General features: G+C 45.3%; 1 protein-coding gene across 3 annotated transcripts in view; it reads right to left on the bottom strand.

The window, feature by feature from the left end:
- Nucleotides 1-20,425, bottom strand: part of MSH4 (mutS homolog 4) — a 118,741-nt gene that overhangs the window by 15,403 nt on the left and 82,913 nt on the right. The window contains exons 15-18 of one of the 3 annotated variants that reach the window (XR_012905921.1): nucleotides 17,933-18,133; nucleotides 17,612-17,730; nucleotides 3,418-3,499; nucleotides 1,205-1,379 (exon numbers count right to left, since the gene is read on the bottom strand). Coding sequence is in view for 2 of the 3 variants with exons in the window: in XM_075936277.1 (XP_075792392.1) it covers nucleotides 1,205-1,379; nucleotides 3,371-3,499; nucleotides 17,612-17,730; nucleotides 17,933-18,133 (624 nt within the window). In the remaining variant the exon portion in view is untranslated. Of the gene's footprint in view, nucleotides 1-1,203; nucleotides 1,380-3,370; nucleotides 3,500-17,611; nucleotides 17,731-17,932; nucleotides 18,134-20,425 lie in introns of those variants that run through there. The other 2 variants (XM_075936277.1, XM_075936278.1) reach the window with 2 other exon arrangements.

Raw genomic sequence — 20,425 nt, 5'->3', positions numbered from 1 at the left:
GGAATACTTCATATTAAATTAATCCTAACTTTAACTTATAATAGTGATTTATAGTCTTCAGCTATTTGAGACTTTTAAAAATCATGTTGTGAGACAACTCCCTATTGAATACCTGTCAGCGAAATCAGGGATCTGACTACAGAATATAGTGTTCAGAGCTAGTCTACTCTATAAAGCACCACACTGGCTACATCAATGCAGCTGCACCACTGTAGCACATCTGGTGAAGACCCCCTGCTAACAGGAGAGAACTCTCCTGTTGGCATAACTAGTCCACCTCCAGAAGAGGTAGTAACTACATTGGCAGAAGATCCCAACAACATAGCACTGTCCACACCAACATTTAGGGTGGTGTAATTTGCATGACTCAGGGAGGTGGCTTTTTCACATCACTGAGTGATGTAAGTTATATCAACATAAGGGGCAGTGTAGTCTGGCCCTCAGAAACATTACATAGGTGCTTGTCACTTCTTGAAGAATCACTGATCTATAAAGAAATTAATGGATGACAATGAGACATAAATAAAATGTTTTAATCTGATACATAGTCTGCTTCACTATAGTTTATATTAAATTTAAAGGTTAAATGAACCTGCTATCCCAAGAACGCTGTTTTGACATTTCAAAATATAAAAATCACCTCTGTAGTAACAAACTGAGTTACACATCTATGAACATTAATTTGTCATTTTTAATAAAAGTTCATTACTTTAGGATGAGCTAAATTGGTAGAGCTTTTAGGTAACTCTTTCATTTCATCATATATGAACAAAGACAAAAGAGACAGCTCTCAGATAAATGGATGCCTGCGCATTCAAGGCTATCACACTGTACCTTGCATTGCTCCCACAATCAAACAGGAAACCAATGCAGAGCACTTGACTATTGCTATTATGTGCTCAAAGTGACTCATCTCAGGTTACTGTGTTCTCAACCAGTTGAAGATTCCAGGTGAAGTCCAACAGCAGGAAGATGACTTATTAGACAACTAAGTTCTGCATACTGGGGACACAAAATACTACCTTATTACACAACTATTTAAAATACAAAAATAGCTGGAACAGTATTTTAACCTGTAGTGAACTCTAAAAAATATTTGTGGCATGGAGTGATCTGTCAGAGGACAGAGGGAATGTTAGACTAATAATTTAATATATCTTATGTATTTTAATAAGTTATTAATATCAATATTGTACTCCATTACCATAGTTTTTTTCCTCTGTGTGTCCTTTAGAAAGTATGTAAGTATAAGTTATATTTTCCTTATTTCCAGCACTGTTTCTCACATGTTGTACTTCAAAATGATAATTTTCCACGTTGGGATATATAGCATCTATGTGACACAGTTCTAGGAAATGTGTAGCAAACAGGGTAAATGCCTAAATTAAGCAACAGAAACAGAAATGTAACATATTTAGTAACCCTTCATAATTCATTATAATTAAGCAAAATAAGGTTAATATATATTTTTTCAATATATACAAGCATTTAGCAATATGACTTTCAGTAATGACTTGCATGCCTTGCTCTGAAAAAGCCTAGAAATTACTAAAAATATTAAACTGAATGAAGAGGTATACTTCTTTAGTACTGTACACAAGGGCATGATTAGATCAAAATAGTAAATAAAGTTCCAATTACACAAAGTTTTAAAGCAGTTTCAAACAAAAATATATTAAATGGGCCCTTTCATTTTTAAATTAAGTAATAAAATCTACTGAATAGACTAAAGTCAGTCAACCTAATGATATAACAAAAATGGACCATTTATAACAGAAAAAACTTTGTGAGATCTATTAGACTATGGAATAATCTCAGGGAAACAAGTCTCAATAAATATTTTAAACCAGGAAAAACTCATAAACATGCAGTTAGAACATAATTCTTCATTGGCAGGGAGATCAACTGGATGACCTAAAGGATCTTTACCAACTTGGATTGTTTCCCAATGGAAGACATAAAAGTAGCCACTGACAAAGAGTTTCCTAACTCATGCAATTTTACCAAAATGAGTGTCAAGAATTTTCACAAAAATTGTCTGAACATTCTAATATACACTGTCCTTCAACTAGAACTATGAGAATATTTGAACATTTCAAACCAATCTGCAAAAGTATTCCAAAATAAGCCTATGTAAGAGTCCAGCCTATGTCCAGGTCTGCAAATGTCTGACAACATGCTGAAATTAATCACATAGCTGGGAAGTAATTGAACATAAGAACGGCCATACTAGGTCATGGTCCATCGAGTCCAGTGTCCTGTCTGCTGATAGTGACCAATACCAGATGCCCCAGAGGGAAGGAACGCAACAGGTAATTCTCACGTGATTCCTTCCCTGTCACCCAAGTGTTGGAAATTGGAGTTTCCTCCCCATCTAAAAGCCATTTCTATTGCTCTTGATAAGCCACTGAATCCTGTTTAGGCATCTTTAAGCTCAGGGGGTGGAGGATCCCAATAGATTTTGAAAAGGGAGCAGCCTTTGGAGATTTAGGTATATGAACTCTAATTTTAAAAAAACACATGAAGGGATTAGTTTGATATCAATATGGAAAGTCAAACAGGAAGGTTTATTTCATTAACCAAATACTGCAGGATTCTCGTAGAACTAATTACCATACAACTGCTTTAGGAATAGTGTTGTCGGTCTCATTCTTAGCAGACTCATTACAAAGCTGTAAAAGCCAAGGCAAAATATTGGCCAACAAAAAGACATGGAAGAAATGTGAATGGGGCCAAGAGTTTGAAGGAGTGTGTTCACGGGATGATCGAATGGTTGAAATGGGATTGGGTGAGTCAGATAAGAACCAATGGAGCAGAAACTATGGCATCTTTGTCCATATTCTTATCTGTTGATGTGCCTCTTATCTCTCTATATATCTCAGTAAGGGTATGGCTAGACTGTGGGGGGGGGGGGTTCGGATACCCCGGTATCCCCAAAAACTCTGCCGCATCCAGGAAACAGATTTGCTCTTCCGCTTTTTTTTTTTTTTTTTTTTTGGCAGAAGAGCAAATGCGCTCTTTCGGAAGCCCCCGTATTCCTTGTTTTACGGGGAAAAGGGGGGCTTCCGAAAGAGGGTTTATTTCCAACATTTAGCCCAGTCTACATGGGCCAAATGTCAGAAAAGCTTCTTCCAATAAAAAAAATCGTAATATGATACGCAAAATGCACAGCTCATTTTGCATACTTTTTTCCGACAACAATTTGTAGTCTAGCCGTACCCTATGTGCATCAGTATTTTCTAGATCAGAATTGCCCATAAAATGAAAACTGGAATATGGGGAAATGTTTTCATTTAGTACCATTTTAAGGCCGTGAGAGAAAGTAATTACAAATTTTAGAGACAAATTATTTTAGAATATTAAAAAATACCTTTACACTCAGTAGATATTCACACACTGAATAACAAATGCCAATACCTTCTTCAGTGCTGGTTCCTCTGCCAAGTTCATCAATGATGATAAGCGATCTATGATTAGCATTTTGTATGATATATGTTATCTAGGAAAAAATACTTTGTTATCTCTCACAGTACATTTTAAAACCACCTCCCCAAAACCCAAACAAATAAACCAACAAAAACTCAACTAGTAATGTGAATAATTTGCATTAATTCACTTTGTGTCATTTAGCATTTAAAAAAATGAAATCCTGCCAGAAGATCCAGGACTTTTAAATAGCTTCCAAACAACTTATATTTTAAAACAAAGACAACAAACTGCCACAAAACTATTTACCTCTTTCTCTCTAAATATGTAATTTTCCCTCAAAATCAGATCTCAGATGCAGTACTAACAACAGTCAGATATAGAACAACAATAATTTAAGGTACAATATCTAATGAAGCATCAAGACTAATGGCCAATGGAATATTGTTTTGTACTCCTGTTAAAATTATTTAAGAGATATTGGCCTTAAATCTGTGACATGATTTATAAAAAAAAGCTATGATGAATAGTTTGTAGAACTTCCTATTCCTCTATCTTGCTGGCTGGGGAGCAGGTCCTAAAAGCCATAATACACACTGAAAATCTCAAAGGAAAAAAAGATGAAAGGCGACAGAAAGATTGGAGAGAGTTATAGAGAGAAGCAACAGGTAGAGAGAATGGTTGTGGGTTTTTCTACTTTATTTTATAGAAGAGCTATTCTAAAAAGGTTTTAAAAACTTACTGGAATTATTTTTCTGCCCTGCTTCCTGAAAAGTCCAGTTTTCCTAGTTACTAAAGAAAACCTGCTTGCAATACAGAAGTGTGGTTAAACACTTCTTCTTTCATACAGTTTAAAACAGCATTGTTAGATTTCCAGATTTAAACCAGCAATCCAGTTGATTGCGTCAGATGATGCAGAATAGAAGGAAGAAATACCACTGATATATGATAATGTGGGACAAGAGTTGACAAAGGGTTCCATAGTTTGAAGCTGTTTCTGCATTCACAAATAAAATTGCGTATCAGTCCCCATTTATGGAGAACATAAGAAAATCTGCCATGTGATGCACACATTCAGTTCAAAAAAGAGCATATTTTCCCCATATGAGTGAAAAGCCATTGGGTTCTTTGATGAGATCTTTGTATGGGACACTCGTGTTCTTTCACCTGGCTCAAATTCTTGCACTGCAAGCCAAAAAAAGTTTTCTGGATTTGAGTTGGACTTTCATATATTTTATCTTTGTTCCCTCATGTAGCAATGAATTTGGAGTGGGTTGATTTGTACCAGGACTGAAAGCCATTGCGGGGATATTGATTCTTCTGTGACTGATGTTCAGGATGGTGTTTAGTTCAGAATTAACATATGATGTTTCTAGATGGATCAGTAGTATTCCATGGAGTTCAAATCTAATGTGGATTATCACCAGTCAACAATAGCTATGTGGGAAGCTGACAAGAGTAGTGCTAGACATATTTTGAGGGATTTCAACTGGTTTTTAGTGATTAGTGATTAAAAAGAGATTTGAATTGCAGTCTCTGTTTCAGGAGCAAAATGAAAAGCACCTCTGTCTTTGCACAGACAAGAAGGTATGTGTCTACATTTGATAAGAACATAAGAATGACCATACTGGATCACACAAAAGGTCCATCTAACCCAGTATCCTGCCTTCACACAGTGACCAAGGCCAGGTGTCCCAGAGGGAATGAACAAAACAGGGAATCATCATTACCAGCCTCTGACAAACAGAGGCTAGGGACAACATTTCTACCATTCTGGCTAATAAGCACTGATATGCTATCCCCTGTGCATTTATCTATTCCTTTTTAGAACCCTGTTGAAGTCCTGGTCTTCACAACATCCTCTGGCGAGGGGTTCCATAGGTTAACATGTGTTGCATGAAAAAGAAGTTACTCATCTTGTGCAGTAATGATGGTTCTTCAAGGTGTGTCCCCCCGTGGGTGCTCCACTGTGGGTGTCGGGCTCATCCTGGTGTCGCAGTTTGGAGATGTTTCAGCTGTTGTTTGCCGGACAGTGCGTGCGCGGCGGCTATCTTGCGGCTTTTTGCGCTGTTTCTGGTCGCAAGGTCTGGCTCCCGCCAGTTCCTCCTGATCGTTGAGGTCTACAAGACAAAATAACAGACTCCAAAGAGGGAAGGAGGGCGGGTCATGGAACACCCAAAGGGACACAAACCTCGAAGAACCATCATTACTGCACAAGGTGAGTAACTACTTCTTCTTCGGGTAGTGTCCCCGTGGGAGATGGGTAGGTAAGCACGTGCTGTAACGGAATCGAGACAAGCGCCTATAAAGTCTATAGTCTGTTGAGGTACAAGGGACGACTTTTGGATATTGATTATACGGCCTAAGATGTCTAAGAGCCGTCTTGTTGTGGTGACCGCAGTCAAGGCCGCGTTGAAGGATCAGGCCCTGAGGAGGCAATTGTTAGAGTGGTGTTATAATGTTGATTTGTTTATAATGTAATGTCATTGTTGTAAATAGGATGTAGGTAAGGTGCACACTTAAAGAAGCGGTTGATGCCATCAGTAACTGAAAACAAAATGAAGTTTAGGAAAACAAAATGGAGTTTCTGGAAAGTCAGTTAAACTTTTCCCACCTTGAGTGTCTTCACTCAGTACCAAAATTGCACCAGGCACGCAGATCATAGAATCATAGAATACTAGGACTGGAAGGGACCTCGAGAGATCATCGAGTCCAGTCCCCTGCCTCATGGCAGGACCAAATACTGTCTAGACCATCCCTGATAGACATTTATCTAACCTACTCTTAAATATCTCCACAGATGGAGATTCCACAACCTCCCTGGGCAATTTATTCCAGTGTTTGATTACCCCGACAGTTAGGAACTTTTTCCTAATGTCCAACCTAACCCTCCCTTGTTGTAGTTTAAGCCCATTGCTTCTTGTTCTATCCCCAGAGGCCAAGATGAACAAGTTTTCTCCCTCGTCCTTATGACACCCTTTTAGATATCTAAAAACTGCTATCATGTCCCCTCTCAATCTTCTCTTTTCTAAACTAAACAAACCCAATTCCTTCAGCCTTCCCTCATAGGTCATGTACTCTAGACCTTTAATCATTCTCGTTGCTCTTCTCTGGTCCCTCTCCAATTTCTCCACATTGTTACCTCAGTTTGGTATTAAGCAAATTGGTTAAGGAAATGTTAATTAATAAATGTACTATGATAAAAGGAGGTGAAGGAGAACCAGATTAGTTCGAGTTAAGTAGCCGAACTTAAGTAAGTCCATGAGATAGTTCGAATCAGGAGAGGTTATTTTGAACTAGAAACTTAGTGCTTAGGGCTGGTCCGGACTAAGTAAATTAGTCCGAACTAAGTCACCAACCACCTTTCGGAATTCCCGCCTCTTTTGAATTTACCTTTGCACACGGTTCTAATTGGCTGTGCATACGGCCCTAAATCTGTGCACTCTACCCTAAAATGCTGCACTAGGCACTAAAATATGTGCACCCGATACCAAAAAGTGTGCACCCCACTCTCTGTAGAACTTTCCCACCTAAGAGTCTATAAAAGCCTCCTCACCCCTTTGCTCATGTTCTTCGTCCATTCTCCTAGAGTTTGTTCGTAGATCCATAGGTGTGAGTCTTTGTCTGTCTTCCCGTTCGTTTGTATGAGTGAGGGAATGATTGAATAGGGTATGTGTTATTCACATTGGCTGGCGGCTTACCACTCATAAAGAATTCTCGGGTGTAGTATAGCTGTGGCAAGGACACTGCCAGAGATTTCCGGGACCGTGATCGGAGAGCGCAAGGTCTTCACTTCACCCTCAGTGACCTAGTATCGCAGACCAGTGATTGGAGAGACCAGGAACTGCAAGGGAACGCCTCACCATTCCTCCGGAGCGGCTCTGGCTGAGCCAAACCGTTGAGGTCGTGAGCACCTTCATAGTTTACATACCTGTGAAGTGTGTAATGTATACATTTTGTATCGGGGACTGTCTTTCATCTTTCTTCGGGGATAGGGTGGACGTAGTTGTTTATTTACCTGTTAACAATTTTTAAATCCTTACAATATATGGTTTGGCCCTAAACATTGTCTCTGCCTCTTATTGGGAATTACCAGCCGGTGAATAGATACGGCCTCAGGCGATCCCGTCTTCTGGGACTTGGAACTTTAATATCTTATAATGATAAAAATGTAGCCATGTTAGTCTGGTGTAGCTGAAACAAAATACAGGACTATGTAGCACTTTAAAGACTAACAAGATGGTTTATTAGGTGATGAGCTTTCGTGGGCCAGACCCACTTCCTCAGATCAAATAGTGGAAGAAAATTGTCACAACCATATATACCAAAGGATACAATTAAAAAAAATGAACACATAGTCCTGTATTTAATATCTTATAAGTCAGCCTGTATGCTAATTAGAAATAATTAAATTAATCGTTACCACGTTCCAAGGGTAACAACATCTTTCTTGAAATGCGGTGCCCAGAATTGAACACAATACTCCAATTGAGGCCTAACCAGCACAGAGTAGAGCGGAAGAATGACTTCTCGTGTCTTGCTCACAACACACCTGTTAATGCATCCCAGAATCATGTTTGCTTTCTTTGCAACAGCATCACACTGCTGACTCATATTCAGAGTCCTTTGCACCCAGCTCAGAATTGTGCACACCACCCTACACAAGTTTACAGTTTACCTGCCAAAGGTTCTAAAAAGGAAAAAAAAAACACTGCACCCTGAGGGTGGGCGGTCAGTGTTCCGGTCTGTGTCTATGAGGACAGCGTAGCGCCACAGAGAGAAAAGGCATGGGGATCATTCACAACTGCGGTGGGTTCCCACACCATGCTGTGGTGAAGGCTCAGCACTGGTGATCTGGGATACACCAAGCAGAGGTGTTTGATCTCTATCTGCCTCGGACCATAACATTGTCACCATCCCTGAAACACTCCGTTGTGGTGAAGGCCCAACGAGAATCATCCCAGAACTGAGAGGGATCACTTATGGTTCCTCCCTAAGGGCTAACCTGAGCCCAAAGGTAGAAGGTCGCAAGCAGCAATACCACCATTGGCAACACAGAGACTGCTATAATGTATAAATACCTTACCTGTATTGGGGATCTTTCTGTCTTCCTTCTCTTCTGTTTTGGGGTGGGGGTTGGATTTGTTGGTTATTGTTTTTGTTCTTGTTCGTGCACTTGTCAGTTTAAATTCTTACAATATATTAGTGAACTCTAATCTGGACTCCAAGCATGGTTTTTTTGTGGGGGAGAAATCACCAGTGATCAGATACGGTGTCAGGGGCCTCCCTTCTGGTAACCAGAGCATTTACCATCATCAATCAGATCCCTTATCCTAAATTCTAAATTAATTCAAAAGATTATGCTTGTTACTGAGACTCTAGGGTAACACAATCGTCCAGGTAAAGGAAGAGAATGATCCCTAGGTGACGTAGGAAAGCCGCTACTACCACCAGTGTCTTGGAAAACACCCTTGGGGCTGATGAAAGGCCAAATGGCAGCACCTTGTACTGGTAGTGCTCAGAGCCTACCAGGAAGCGGAGGAAGCGCCTGTGGGCAGGATGCACTGTGACATGGAAATAAGCATCTTGTAAATGGAGGGATGCAAACCAGTCTTCTTGCTCGAGCGCTAGTATGATGGTTGTGAGGGTCACCATCTTGAATCGCTGCTTCTGCACGTATTGATTGAGACCGCGGAGGTCTAGTATAGGCCTCCAACCGCCAGACTTTTTCTGTGTCAGAAAATATTGGGAGTAACACCCTCTCCTCTGAAAGGATTGCGGTACCCTCTCTATTGCTCCGATATTGAGGAAGTGATCTACCTCTTGCTTGAGGAGGAGCTCATGAAATGGGTTCCTGAAAAGGGATGGGAGGAGAGGAGTGATTGGAGGACAGAATACGAAAGGGATACGTAGCCCATTGTTATGAGTTGCATGACCCATCTGTCCATTGTTAATGTGGCCCAACGACGTTGAAAGGGTCGGAAGCAATGGTGGAAAAGTGCAGTGCTGGCAGTCGAGGCAGACATTATTAGAATGGTTTGCAATCCCTCAATCAACATGTCAAACTTGCTGTTTGGATTGTGGCTGAGTTGTAGGTCTAGTGGCCTGAGGGCATCGTTTTTTAGGACATTCCTTAGGGCATTGTTGGTCATATAGCCGTGGCTGTGCAAAGGGAACAGTCTTTGTCTCTCATAGGGTGTATACTTTTTGCATCGGTATGGCGGTGTATAAATTCCTAAGGTTCTTAAGGTGGTACGTGAATCCTTGCCAGAATAAAGCAGCTGGTCTGTTTTGTACACAAACAGACCTTGTGTGTCCAATGGTAAGTGTTTGACTGAAGTTCCTTCAGAACCGCTGCCATGTGGAGCCATGAAGCCCTGAGCATTACTACAGATGTCGCTGTTGTTCTTGCTGCCACGTCTGCTGTGTCAAGGGCTATGTCGAGCACTGAACGAGAAGCAGTATAGTCCTCTTGAATAATAGCCTTGAGAAGCTGTCATTTTGTGTCAGGCAGGTGTTCAAGCAGCTGGACTAACTTCGCATAATTGTCAAAGTTATGATTGGCTAACAGAGCCAAGTAGTTGGCCATTCGGAGTATGGACATGGCTGAGGCATACACCTTCCTTCCGAAAAGGTCTAGGCACTTATTATCTTTATCTCCATCAGTCATTTTGTACTGGAGGGACTATAGCCAGCTGTGCTAAATACTTTTTGTCGGCCTTCTTATTTGTCAGTGGGGCCGTGGCAGGGGTCTGCTATATGCCGTTGGCGATTTCAAATATTGCCTCGTCCAGAGGAAGAGCAACTTTAGATGAATGGGAGGAAGGATTTAAATTTCTCAACAGATGGTGTTGTTTTTTCTGAACCTCCATTAGCTTTACATTCTGTGTATAGGCTACCCAGCGGAAGAGGACTTGGAATTCTTTGAGTTCATCGGATGGTGAAGTATCTCCAATAAGGATGGCATCGTCCAGTGAAGAGGAAGCTATGTCCGGGGGGGAGACTTGTTGTGATACCTCAAACTTCAGAAGTAGAAGTATCTCCACGGTGGGCTGTTCTGCTGGTGGCTGGTCACCAGATGGAGTTGGTGGTCTGACTAGTGTTGGAGTGGAAGATCTGCTCCTGCTGTGAGTGGCCACTGATGGAGTTGGTGACAGTGAAGAGCGGATAGAGCAGGAATAACTGGCTCAGTGGCCATGGTGTGAACACTAACGATAGTCATAACTAGTATGGTATCTGTGCCTGTAGTCATCCCTGTATCTCAAACTCCTTGAGGAAGAGGGAGACCTTGAGATCTGGATCTGTGATGAGAGCAGCAAGGAGATGGTGACTGGTAATAACAGTAGTAATAGTGTCTTGGTGGAGGGGAGACACTACGCCAAGGGCGTCTGGTGTCATGTCTGGTCAAAGGTGGAGAAGGAGGTTCAGGGGATAAAGTCGCTGGTTCTGGGCTTAGTGGATGAAGGAGAACATTGCATCAAAGACGTAGGTGGAGTTGTGACAGATGTTGAAATCCTCCGGGAGTATGGTGGTGTCAGAGAAAGGCAAATCGGCATCGGTGGTTCCAGTGCTGCGTCGGTGACGACTGTGTCCATGACCGTGATGTCGGCACCAATGCCAGTGTTTGATGAGATGGTGCGGCATGTTCCAGTGCTGAGGTTATTGGTGCCAGAGAGAGAGATGCCTGTTGTATTGATGGTGTCTCCAGTGCCTGCATCGGTGCTGGAAGGCTGGGCACCGGAGAAGTGGGTGCCACACGTGTCAGAGTTGGTGCGTTTGATGCTAGAGGGGAAGGCGCCGACCACGCCAGCGTCAGTGCTGGGGGCAGTGCCGGCTTCAGTACTGACTTGGCTCTTGGTGCCGTATGCACAGCTGAGCTCGGTGCCGATGTACTTTGTTACAGCTTCTCTTTATGCGGCTTTCGGGTTGCTGCTGTTCCAGAAGTGCCCGGTTTATCTACCATGCTCACCCTCAGCGCTGGCAAGGAGCAAGACGGGGAACGACTCTTTTTGGAGCTCATCGCCACAGGGGTGGGCCGATGAGCTGTGTCTGGGAGAGATGGTGGTTGAGGTGTGGTTTCCGCCTGCAGACCAAGTGCCTTATTGAATAAAAACATTTTAAGACACATCTCCCTGTCATGGCGTGCCCTTGCTGTCAACTTAGAGTAGTGTTGGCACTTTTGGGGGATGTGTCCCTCCCCAAGGCACTTTATACATGAAGTGTGCCCGTCGGACACGGGCATTGAGTCCCGGCACGTTAGGCATTTTTTGAAGCCTGGTGAGGCAGGCATGATGAAGGAACTTTTTTTTGGTTTTTTGAAATGATAACTGACTGAACTAACTCTAACTACTATAAGAACTATAGAAACTGGCTAATTAACTAACTAATAAACTAACTATGTACAATACTCTCCTCTCTCAGTCCTGACAGGATTAACACGAGAGGGAGCTGTTTCTCCATCTGCGCCCGAAGACAGTCAGGAAGAATTGGCGGGAGCTGGACTGCACAACCAAAAACTGTGTGAAAAGCTGCAAGATGGCTGCCGCACATGCGTGGTCCGGCGAACAACAGCTGAAACATCTCCGAACTGCAGCACTGAGACGAGCCCGACACCCACAGTGGAGCACCCATGGAGACACTACCCGAAGAAGAAATGCTTCCTTTTGTTTGTTTTAAACCTGCTACTTATTCATTTGGTGACTCCTAATTTGAAATTCCACAAGTGCCTTACCCACAACAGCATTAGTAGCATAGCCCTATGCTGTGTGGTGGCTACTGAAATCAATGACATATATACATGCGGTGGCCAGGTGGTAGACTGTGGGAAATGGGAGAGAAGACAGTCTGTATTCAGCAGTGTATACCAGGGGTTCCCAAACTTTTTGACACGGGCCCAGTAAATCTATTCACGAGCTTTCGGAGGACTGGTAACATTCATTTGCATATTCATTAAGCAAATTACAAATATGCAAATACGGTGTTTGGGGTCCTCCCAAGTCCCCAGAGCCAGCTTTAGCAAAGCTTTATGGCCACCCACAATATTCTTACCAGCAAGTTAAGGGAATATGGATTGGAAAAATGGACTCTAATCCAATAAAACTCTGCACCACCACATCATGTATTGAAAAGAGGCTCGTTTATTTTCAGAAAGCTGCACCATTGTAGTGCCTTTAAACCTCACTGTCAGCAGTGGGGATATTTAAAAGGCACTGCTTTTACATTTTTATTTAGGATCTGCGTGCACCCTTAACTGTCCTGCTCACCTCCCCCCAGCCAGCTCGGCTTTCCCCGCCAGCCGATTCTCTCCTGGCAATCCCTGCTGCCCCTGTGAGCTGGTTTCTCCCCCCCCCCCCGATCTCCCCTGGCCCAGCCCCACTGCTCCCACCCCCCCGGCCAGCCCTGCTTCTGCCAGCCAGTTCCCCCTCTCCCGTGATCTCCTCTGGCCAGCCCCACTGTCCCCGCCCCCGGCCAGCCTTGCTTCACCATCTCACCCAGCCAGCTTCACTGCCCCTGCCAGCCGGTTCCCACCCCCACGATCTCCCCTAGCCAGCCCTGCTTCCGCTGGCCAGTTCCCCTCCCTATCTCCACCAGGCACCTCCACTGCCCCGACCCTGCTTCCCTGTGGCCCATATCCAACCGCTTCTCCCCCCTCCACTGCTCCCGCCCCTCCACAGCTAGCAATAAGAACTCACCTGGTAACCCTCACTATGCCTCTGCCGGGAGCCTGAAACATACGGCTGCATCCGCCCAGCCCGGCTGAGGGCTTGGGGAACCCAGTGCTGCACGGACAGTCTGGGAAACCGGAACACCCTGGTAGCCACACTGAGGCCTGCGGCCTGGTACCGGGCCGCGGCCCATAGTTTGGGAAACGCTGGTTTATATAATTAAACACTCTTATCTTATTGATTTTTCTAAGATGGTGAAGTTTCCAGAGTCGCTCCTAGCAGTGCTTGATGCATGTAGCAATGTTATGTTTTGGGTAATGGAAGTAGGTGATGATACTGTAGCCAGCAATATGGTGGCATGATTCTTGACTTTCTTGCAGGACAATGATGTTAATCATGTCTCACATAACATGGGCTAGCTGGTCGCCTCCAGGCTCAGATAAACCTTCAACATTCAACTGGCAAATTCTTAGAACTGGGTCTTTGATTTTTTTAATTGGGTCTGGGAGGAGTCACTTTTTTCAGATTAAGTATTTCCATTGCTGTTCAACCTGGAACTTCACTGGCAATGTTGGGATGCTGATTTGATATCTGTTGTGCTTTAGGACTGTGATGTAGTATCAGTACGTTGCTGGTTGCTATGCCTGGGCTGTGGGCTGAGAATGACCCCTACTGGCCTGTGTCTGTAAGCACTGCCCAGTGAGGGGCACCTTGAGGGTCCCCAGGACAGTGACCGAACCGATCCTACCAGTTAAGGAAAGGGATGGAACAAAGGAAGTGAGTGTGGGGGGAAGGGGCAGTTTCTGGCTGGGAGTCATGAAGGGAACAGACTAAGCTGGGTGCGGAGGGTTGGGGCGGGGCGATGGACCCCCTAAACCCAAGGGGTCTGAGGCATCCTGGCCCTGACTCCTGTAACTACTTCACATCTATGCTGTGCTGTATCCTGGAGAAGCAATAAGACCTCTCTATTCTACTGGCTGGAGGAGTTTGTTCTCACTGCTGAGAGTCGGGGGCTCCCCAACGCACCGTCACAGTGGTGTCAAGAGTGGGATGCACTGCACCCCATGGATGAAGCAAGTGACAAGGAGCAGCAGAAGAAAGGGGCGTGCAAGAGCCAGGCGTACTAGAGGCAGAAAGAAGAGATTCCTAGGAGTCATGAAGTGCTGCAGCACTCAGCGGGATTAGTGGGGTGATGGCCTACGCCCAACTCCTGAAGGCAGATCACCCCACTGGAAGAGACTGACCAGTCCAGGGGCCTGGATCCTGTCTCAGCAGGGAGCAGTGAGACACCTCTTGAGAGCGTCTTCAGGCCCTCAGACCAGAGGGAGGGCTGAAGTCTGCCAGACAGACACGGTGGCCACCAGGCCACGCTCCACTAGCAGCAGTTCATCCAGGGCGGGGTCTATCACGGCAGAGCTGCGGCGGCTGGAGATTGAGCTGCGGATGAAGGAATTGGAGGTACAGGACCGAGAGAAGCAGCGGCAGCATAAGCTGGCCATGGCGGAGCAGAGAAGCCGAGAGGCCCCGGTTGCAGTGAGTGGGGAGGACCCCAGGGGGCCCGGGGCTGTGAGACGCTTTGAAAAGCTCATGTTGGGCCAATGTAAGAATGTGGGAGACAAGGACTGGTTCCTTAGCCCTTTTGAACAAGCCTGTGAACTACACCAGATTCCCCCAACAGACTGGCTCCAACAGCATGCCTCTCACTTGCTGGATCAGGAGGCTGCAGGGCTGCTCAATCAGCTGAAGAATTTGCAGCTGGGCGACTACGAACGGGTCAAAGAAGCCCTACTGCACAAGTTCAGGCTAATCCCAGAAAAGTACAGGAAGAAGTCCCTGGGGGGGGGGAGGGGTGCAGAAGGGGCCACGGGAGACCTATGTAGATATGGCCTCCTACCTCGCGCAATACTGCCACAAGTGGGTGTGTGGGGTCAGAGCCCAGACCGCAGAGGACCTGCTTAAGCTGATGATGCTTGAACAATTTTATGAAGCGTGCCTGCTCAGCCTGAGGCTGTGGCTCAAGGACTGCCCCAGCTGCCGAATTCCAGGCTGAAGTGCAGGCAGATCCCTCCTTGTGGACCCTAAGGGACCAAGCTGACCTGGGTGCAACTCAGCCCCTGAGGGAGATTGCCAGGAGAGGTTTCTGTGGGAGCGGGGATTCCTGTACTGGGAATGGCTCCCCCCAGGGAAGGTGCGGGTACGAGGGCTCCAGCGGCAGCTGTTAGTTCCCCAAAAGTATTGCCGCAAGCTACTGTACCCGGCCCATGACATCCCCTTCTTGGGACACCAGGGCATCCGGCGCACCTGGCTGAGACTACTCCAAAACTTCTATTGGCCGGGGATATTTGTGGCCATGCAGCAGTACTGCTGGTCCTGCGACTCCTGCCAGAGGGTGGGGAAGGCCCAAGATAGGAGGAAAGCTGCTTTGGAGACCTTATCCATCATAGAGGAGCCTTTCCAGAAGGAGGCGATGGATATTGTGGGACCCATCAGCAGAGCGACCCGGACTGGGAAGAAATACATTTTGGTGGTGGTGTTGGACTTTGCCACCCGCTATCTCGAAGCTGCAGCAATGCCCTCTATCGAGGACACACAGTGGCAGACGCGCTGCTGACCATTTTCAGCAGGGCTCCCCAAGGAGGTCCTCATGGATCAGGGTTCCAAGTTCATGTTGGCCCTGCTCCAATGCTTGTTGGATAAGTGCAGGGTCCAGCACACTTGGGCCTCGACGTAGCACCCCCAGACCAATGGGATGGTGGAGAAATTCAACGGGTCTCTGAAGCAGATGCTAAGAACCTTTATGCACCAGCACCTACAGGACTGGGACAAATACCTACCCCACCTGCTGTTCGCATACAGGGAGGTGCTCCAGGAGTCCACGGGGTTCTCACCGTTCGAACTGATATACAGGAGGCGGGTTAAGGGACCCCTGTGTCCGAGACAGAACATCAGGAATGGCTGCCCGTCGCAGGGAGCCATAGCCTGTAATACCTCTAAGGCTGGTATAGGGGGCTCTGTCTGTGAGGTGGAGTGTTTTCCATATAAGGGCATGTAAATTAATAATCTTCCCTTGCTCGCTCCACCCATTGCAGTGAAAGATCAGCCAATGGGCTGACTTGTGCTCAGGCCTGCTACTCCACCCACTGCAGCAAAAACCAACCTATGGGGTGATAAGTTCACAGGCAATAAAACAGGCAGGCAGCCCAAGGGGACCAACGCCACGCTGCTGAGATGGAGCCTGCTCCTGCAGGACTACGACATGGAAGTGATCCATGTCAAGGGGAACGCCAATATCATCGCCAACGCGCTATCCTGTAGTGGGGGGCCCAAACTTCACCAGGTCACAGGCAGAGTGGCCCCACTCAGTTCGCTCTCATTTGGGGGAGAGATGTGATGTAGTGTCAGTACATTGCTGGTTGCTATGCTTGGGCTGTGGATGACCCCTACTGGCCTCTGTCTGTAAGCACTGCCCAGTGAGGGGCACCTTGAGGGCCCCCAGGACAGTAACTGAACCGGTCCTACCGGTTAAGGGAAAAGATGGAACAAAGGAAGTGAGTATTGGGGGAAAGGGCAGTTTCTGGCTCGGAGTCATGAAGAGAACAGACTAAGCTAAGTGCTGAGGGTTATCGGGGGCAATGGACTCCCTAACCCAGGGGGTCTGAGGCATCCTGGCCATGACTCCGTAACTACATCATGTCTATGCTGTGCTGTATCCTGGAGAAGCAATAAACTCTCTCTATTCTACTGGCTGGTGGAGTCTGTTCTCGCTGCTACGGGGGTGCAGGGTCGGGGACTCCTTGACGCGCCATCACAAGGACGTAACTCTGGAAACTACATGGTAGAAGGTTGTCACCATCTGCCTCTGGTTAGTCTCTGAGCAGTGACTAATAGATCATACAGCAGCAACAGCCAGACATCTTTCTTTCTCGACAAAACAGCGATCTATCAGTTAACATTTCTTTCAGATACATCACCTCAAAATTGGACGACTGTAATGAATTCTTTGGGATGCATCTTAAATTCATGTAGCAACTGAAGTTGATGCAAAAGTCACTTTTTAAGTAAAGAGTTTTTTCCCCCAAAACCACATTAACACTATGATTCACGTTACACACTAACACTGTGTTAAGTTCTGTAACTGGTAGAGACTGCCTATTAGTTCCTGAGTTGGTTTTCTGTTGCTGATTTTGACCTGTAAATTCCTAAATGATCTGGGACCTACCATTCTAAAAGATGCTTCTTCTCCTCATGACATACCATATGGAAGAGCAACACAAGTTGTCTTTGACTGCTTAATTTATACTCAGTATCATAGAAATCTAGAGCTTAAGGGACATTAAGAGGTCACCTAGTCCAATCCCCTGTGCTAAGACAGGACCAAGTACTCCTGCACTATCCCTGGCATGTACTTGTCTAAAATAAAAGTGCTTCAGTGCCAATAAAATACATACCCATAAACCAATGTAAACTACCTAGCTTAGTATCAATTAAGGCCCTTAATACTAAAATAATTAAACTTGCACCTCTTTCATTTCCTTCATGAATGTTGATGAATTTGTTTCTATATCATCATCCATACCAATTCTAGTGAAAATCTGCTCAGCAATTCTAAAAGAAGAATATTCTGCTGGGACATAAGAACCTGCAAAATAAAAGTGCAAGTTATCTTATGTTAGCACTGGTAACAACATGTTAGCTAAAAATTGGCCTTGTTTAATACATAAATAAAATCTAATCTGATTTTTAGAAACACATTTTTACACTTAGTAAATAATGATAACATTTCCACTAGGAAACAGTAAGTGTAGTGGAAAAGAATGCTTATAGGGGAAACTGTTACTCACCTATCTGTGCCATAATTTGACAGAGAGCAATCTGTTTCAGATAAGTTGATTTTCCACTCATATTTGGTCCTGTAATAATGATAAAATTGCTGCCTTCTGTGATGTAAGTGTTATTAGAAACAGGTTTTTCCATAGATATCTTTTCAAGAATGGGATGCCATCCCTGCTTGATTGCTAAGGTATCAGTAAATTCCGGACGAACTAAGCCAAAAAATTATAAGAAATGTTAGCCACTAAATACAAAATATCTATGGTATTTATTAACAAGTTGGATTGTTAAATAAAATAAGAATCGCTCATGAAAAGCAGAAGCAGAGCTCTGAGTCTGCTACTCTTACTCTGGTTGTAAAATGTTTTGCTCCTGGAGCAGGCAGCCTTGCTCTTCTGTCAGGCACAAGCACCACAAGTCACTGCCTCTGTTTCCCCTTACCTGCTTTTATATATAAGTCCAAACAAGCTTGCCTCAAAGCATCTCCCTTCAATTAACAAAAAAAAAAAAGATCCTAAAAAGGAAAAGACCCTTCCACTTGAGCCTTTAATCCTACTCCTAGATCTAGCTTTGGGGAACTCCTCTTACACAGTCTGTATATCTTGCCTGAATCACGAGGCTCCTAGTCCTCTTCCCTGGAGTACTTTTTAGAACAATTTTTCTGATGTTTACATAACTCTCCATCCTCCTCCAAGGAACTGTGGGTAACATCTTCACCTTCCCATTTCTCCCTGGAGCTCGGATAGAAGAAGTAGTTACTCACCTTCATGCAGTAATGATGGTTTTTTGAGATGGGTCCCTATGAGTGCTCCACTGATGGTGTCGGGCTCATCCTGGCACCGCAGTTCAGAAACTTTCAACAGCTGTGTTCAGCTGGGCCATGCATGCGCGATCAACAGCTTATGCTGTTCGTGCCCTTTGATCGTCGCGCGCACCTGGCTCCGTGCTCAGTTCCTCTCGCTGTTAGGTATCTGAAAAGAGAAAAGAACAACTCCAGAATGAGGAGGAAGGGTGGGACGTGGAGCACCCCTGGGGAACCCATCTCGAAGAACCATCGTTGCTGCACAAAGGAGAGTAACTACTTCTTCTTCAAGTGGTACCCGTGGGTGTTCCACTGATGGTGACTATGTAGTAGTACCCCATGTGCGTTTCCGGAGTTAAGGTTTGTCAGTGACTGAAAGTACTGATCAAGCCACTGAGGAATCCGCTGCCCACTGCTAAACTATTGCATAGTGATTCATACAGGTCAAATTTGCAGACCATGTGGCCGCCATGCAAATGTCCGGCAATGAGACTCCGTGGGCAAAGGCAGTGGATGTTGTTACTGCCTTGGTGGAATGTGCCCTAGGTAAAGTCCAAAGGGGCTTGTTTTGGATTGAGTAACAGGTAGTGATGCAAGAAACTATGATCTTATAAACACACTGGGAGGATAATGGATTGCCCTTGGAGCGGTCTGCTACGGATACTAATAGGCGGTCCATTTTGCACCAGGTCTGCATTCTGTCTATGTAAAAAGTTATAGCTCAACATACATCGAGGGTGTGGAGCAGCAATTCTTGAGCAGAGGCATGCGGTTTTGGATAAAAGACCCGCAGAACAATAGGTTTGTTAACATGAAATTGTGAAGAAACTTTGAGAATGAAAGCAGGGTGAGTGCACAACATAAGTGAGTCTCTGTTAAAAACCATGAAGGGTGGCGTTGCTATTAATGCTGCCAATTCACTGACTCTACAGTGGTTCTGTGGAAGATGCTAATTGCCAATAAATGCACTCTAAGGGTAGAGATGGAGAGAGCTGCTTGATCGAGAGATAGGACGTAATCAAGGATCTTATATATCGGTGCAGAGTGTGGACTGATGTCGTTGTTCTTACACCAAGCCACAAATGCATTCCATTTTGCTAGGTAAGTATTTTTTGTAGACTCTCTCCTACTGTACAACAGCATGCCTTCACCCCATCTGAGCAAAGGTGCTCCTCTATGTCGAACCAGCTAGGAGCCACGCTGTCAAACGGAGGGTCTCTGGTCTCAGATGTAACAGGGAGCCGTGGCTCTGAGAGAGAAGATCTGGGAGGAGGGCTAGGGGACATGGTGGTTGCAGGGACATCGTGTGGAGAAATGGGTACCAACAGGGGCAGATGACCGTTTTGCGGGGCCCTGGGCAGCATAATTTTGCGGGGCCCCCCTTTGCCACGGCAGAGGTGGCGCCACGGTGCATGCACGGGGCTTTTTGAAGCGCCCTGCCCTATATCCGCCCCTGGGTACCAAGGTTGTTTTGCCCAGGCCAGGGCTAGGAGAATGACACAGGCTGAATCCTCTCTGATTTTCTGCAGCATCCCTGGTATAAGCACCGTTGGTGGGAATGCATAAAGCAGAGATCCACCCCAGCGGACTAGCAGTGCATACCCAAGGGACCCCTTGCCTACGTCCCCTCTCGAACAGCACAGGTGACATTTTCTGCTGTCATAGATAGTGAAAAGATCTAGCTGAGGGGATCCCCAAGCGT

The sequence above is a fragment of the Pelodiscus sinensis genome, chromosome 9 (genome assembly GCF_049634645.1).
Source record: "Pelodiscus sinensis isolate JC-2024 chromosome 9, ASM4963464v1, whole genome shotgun sequence".
Lineage (NCBI taxonomy): Eukaryota > Metazoa > Chordata > Testudines > Trionychidae > Pelodiscus > Pelodiscus sinensis.
This window is presented reverse-complemented; position numbering and strand designations above follow the sequence as displayed.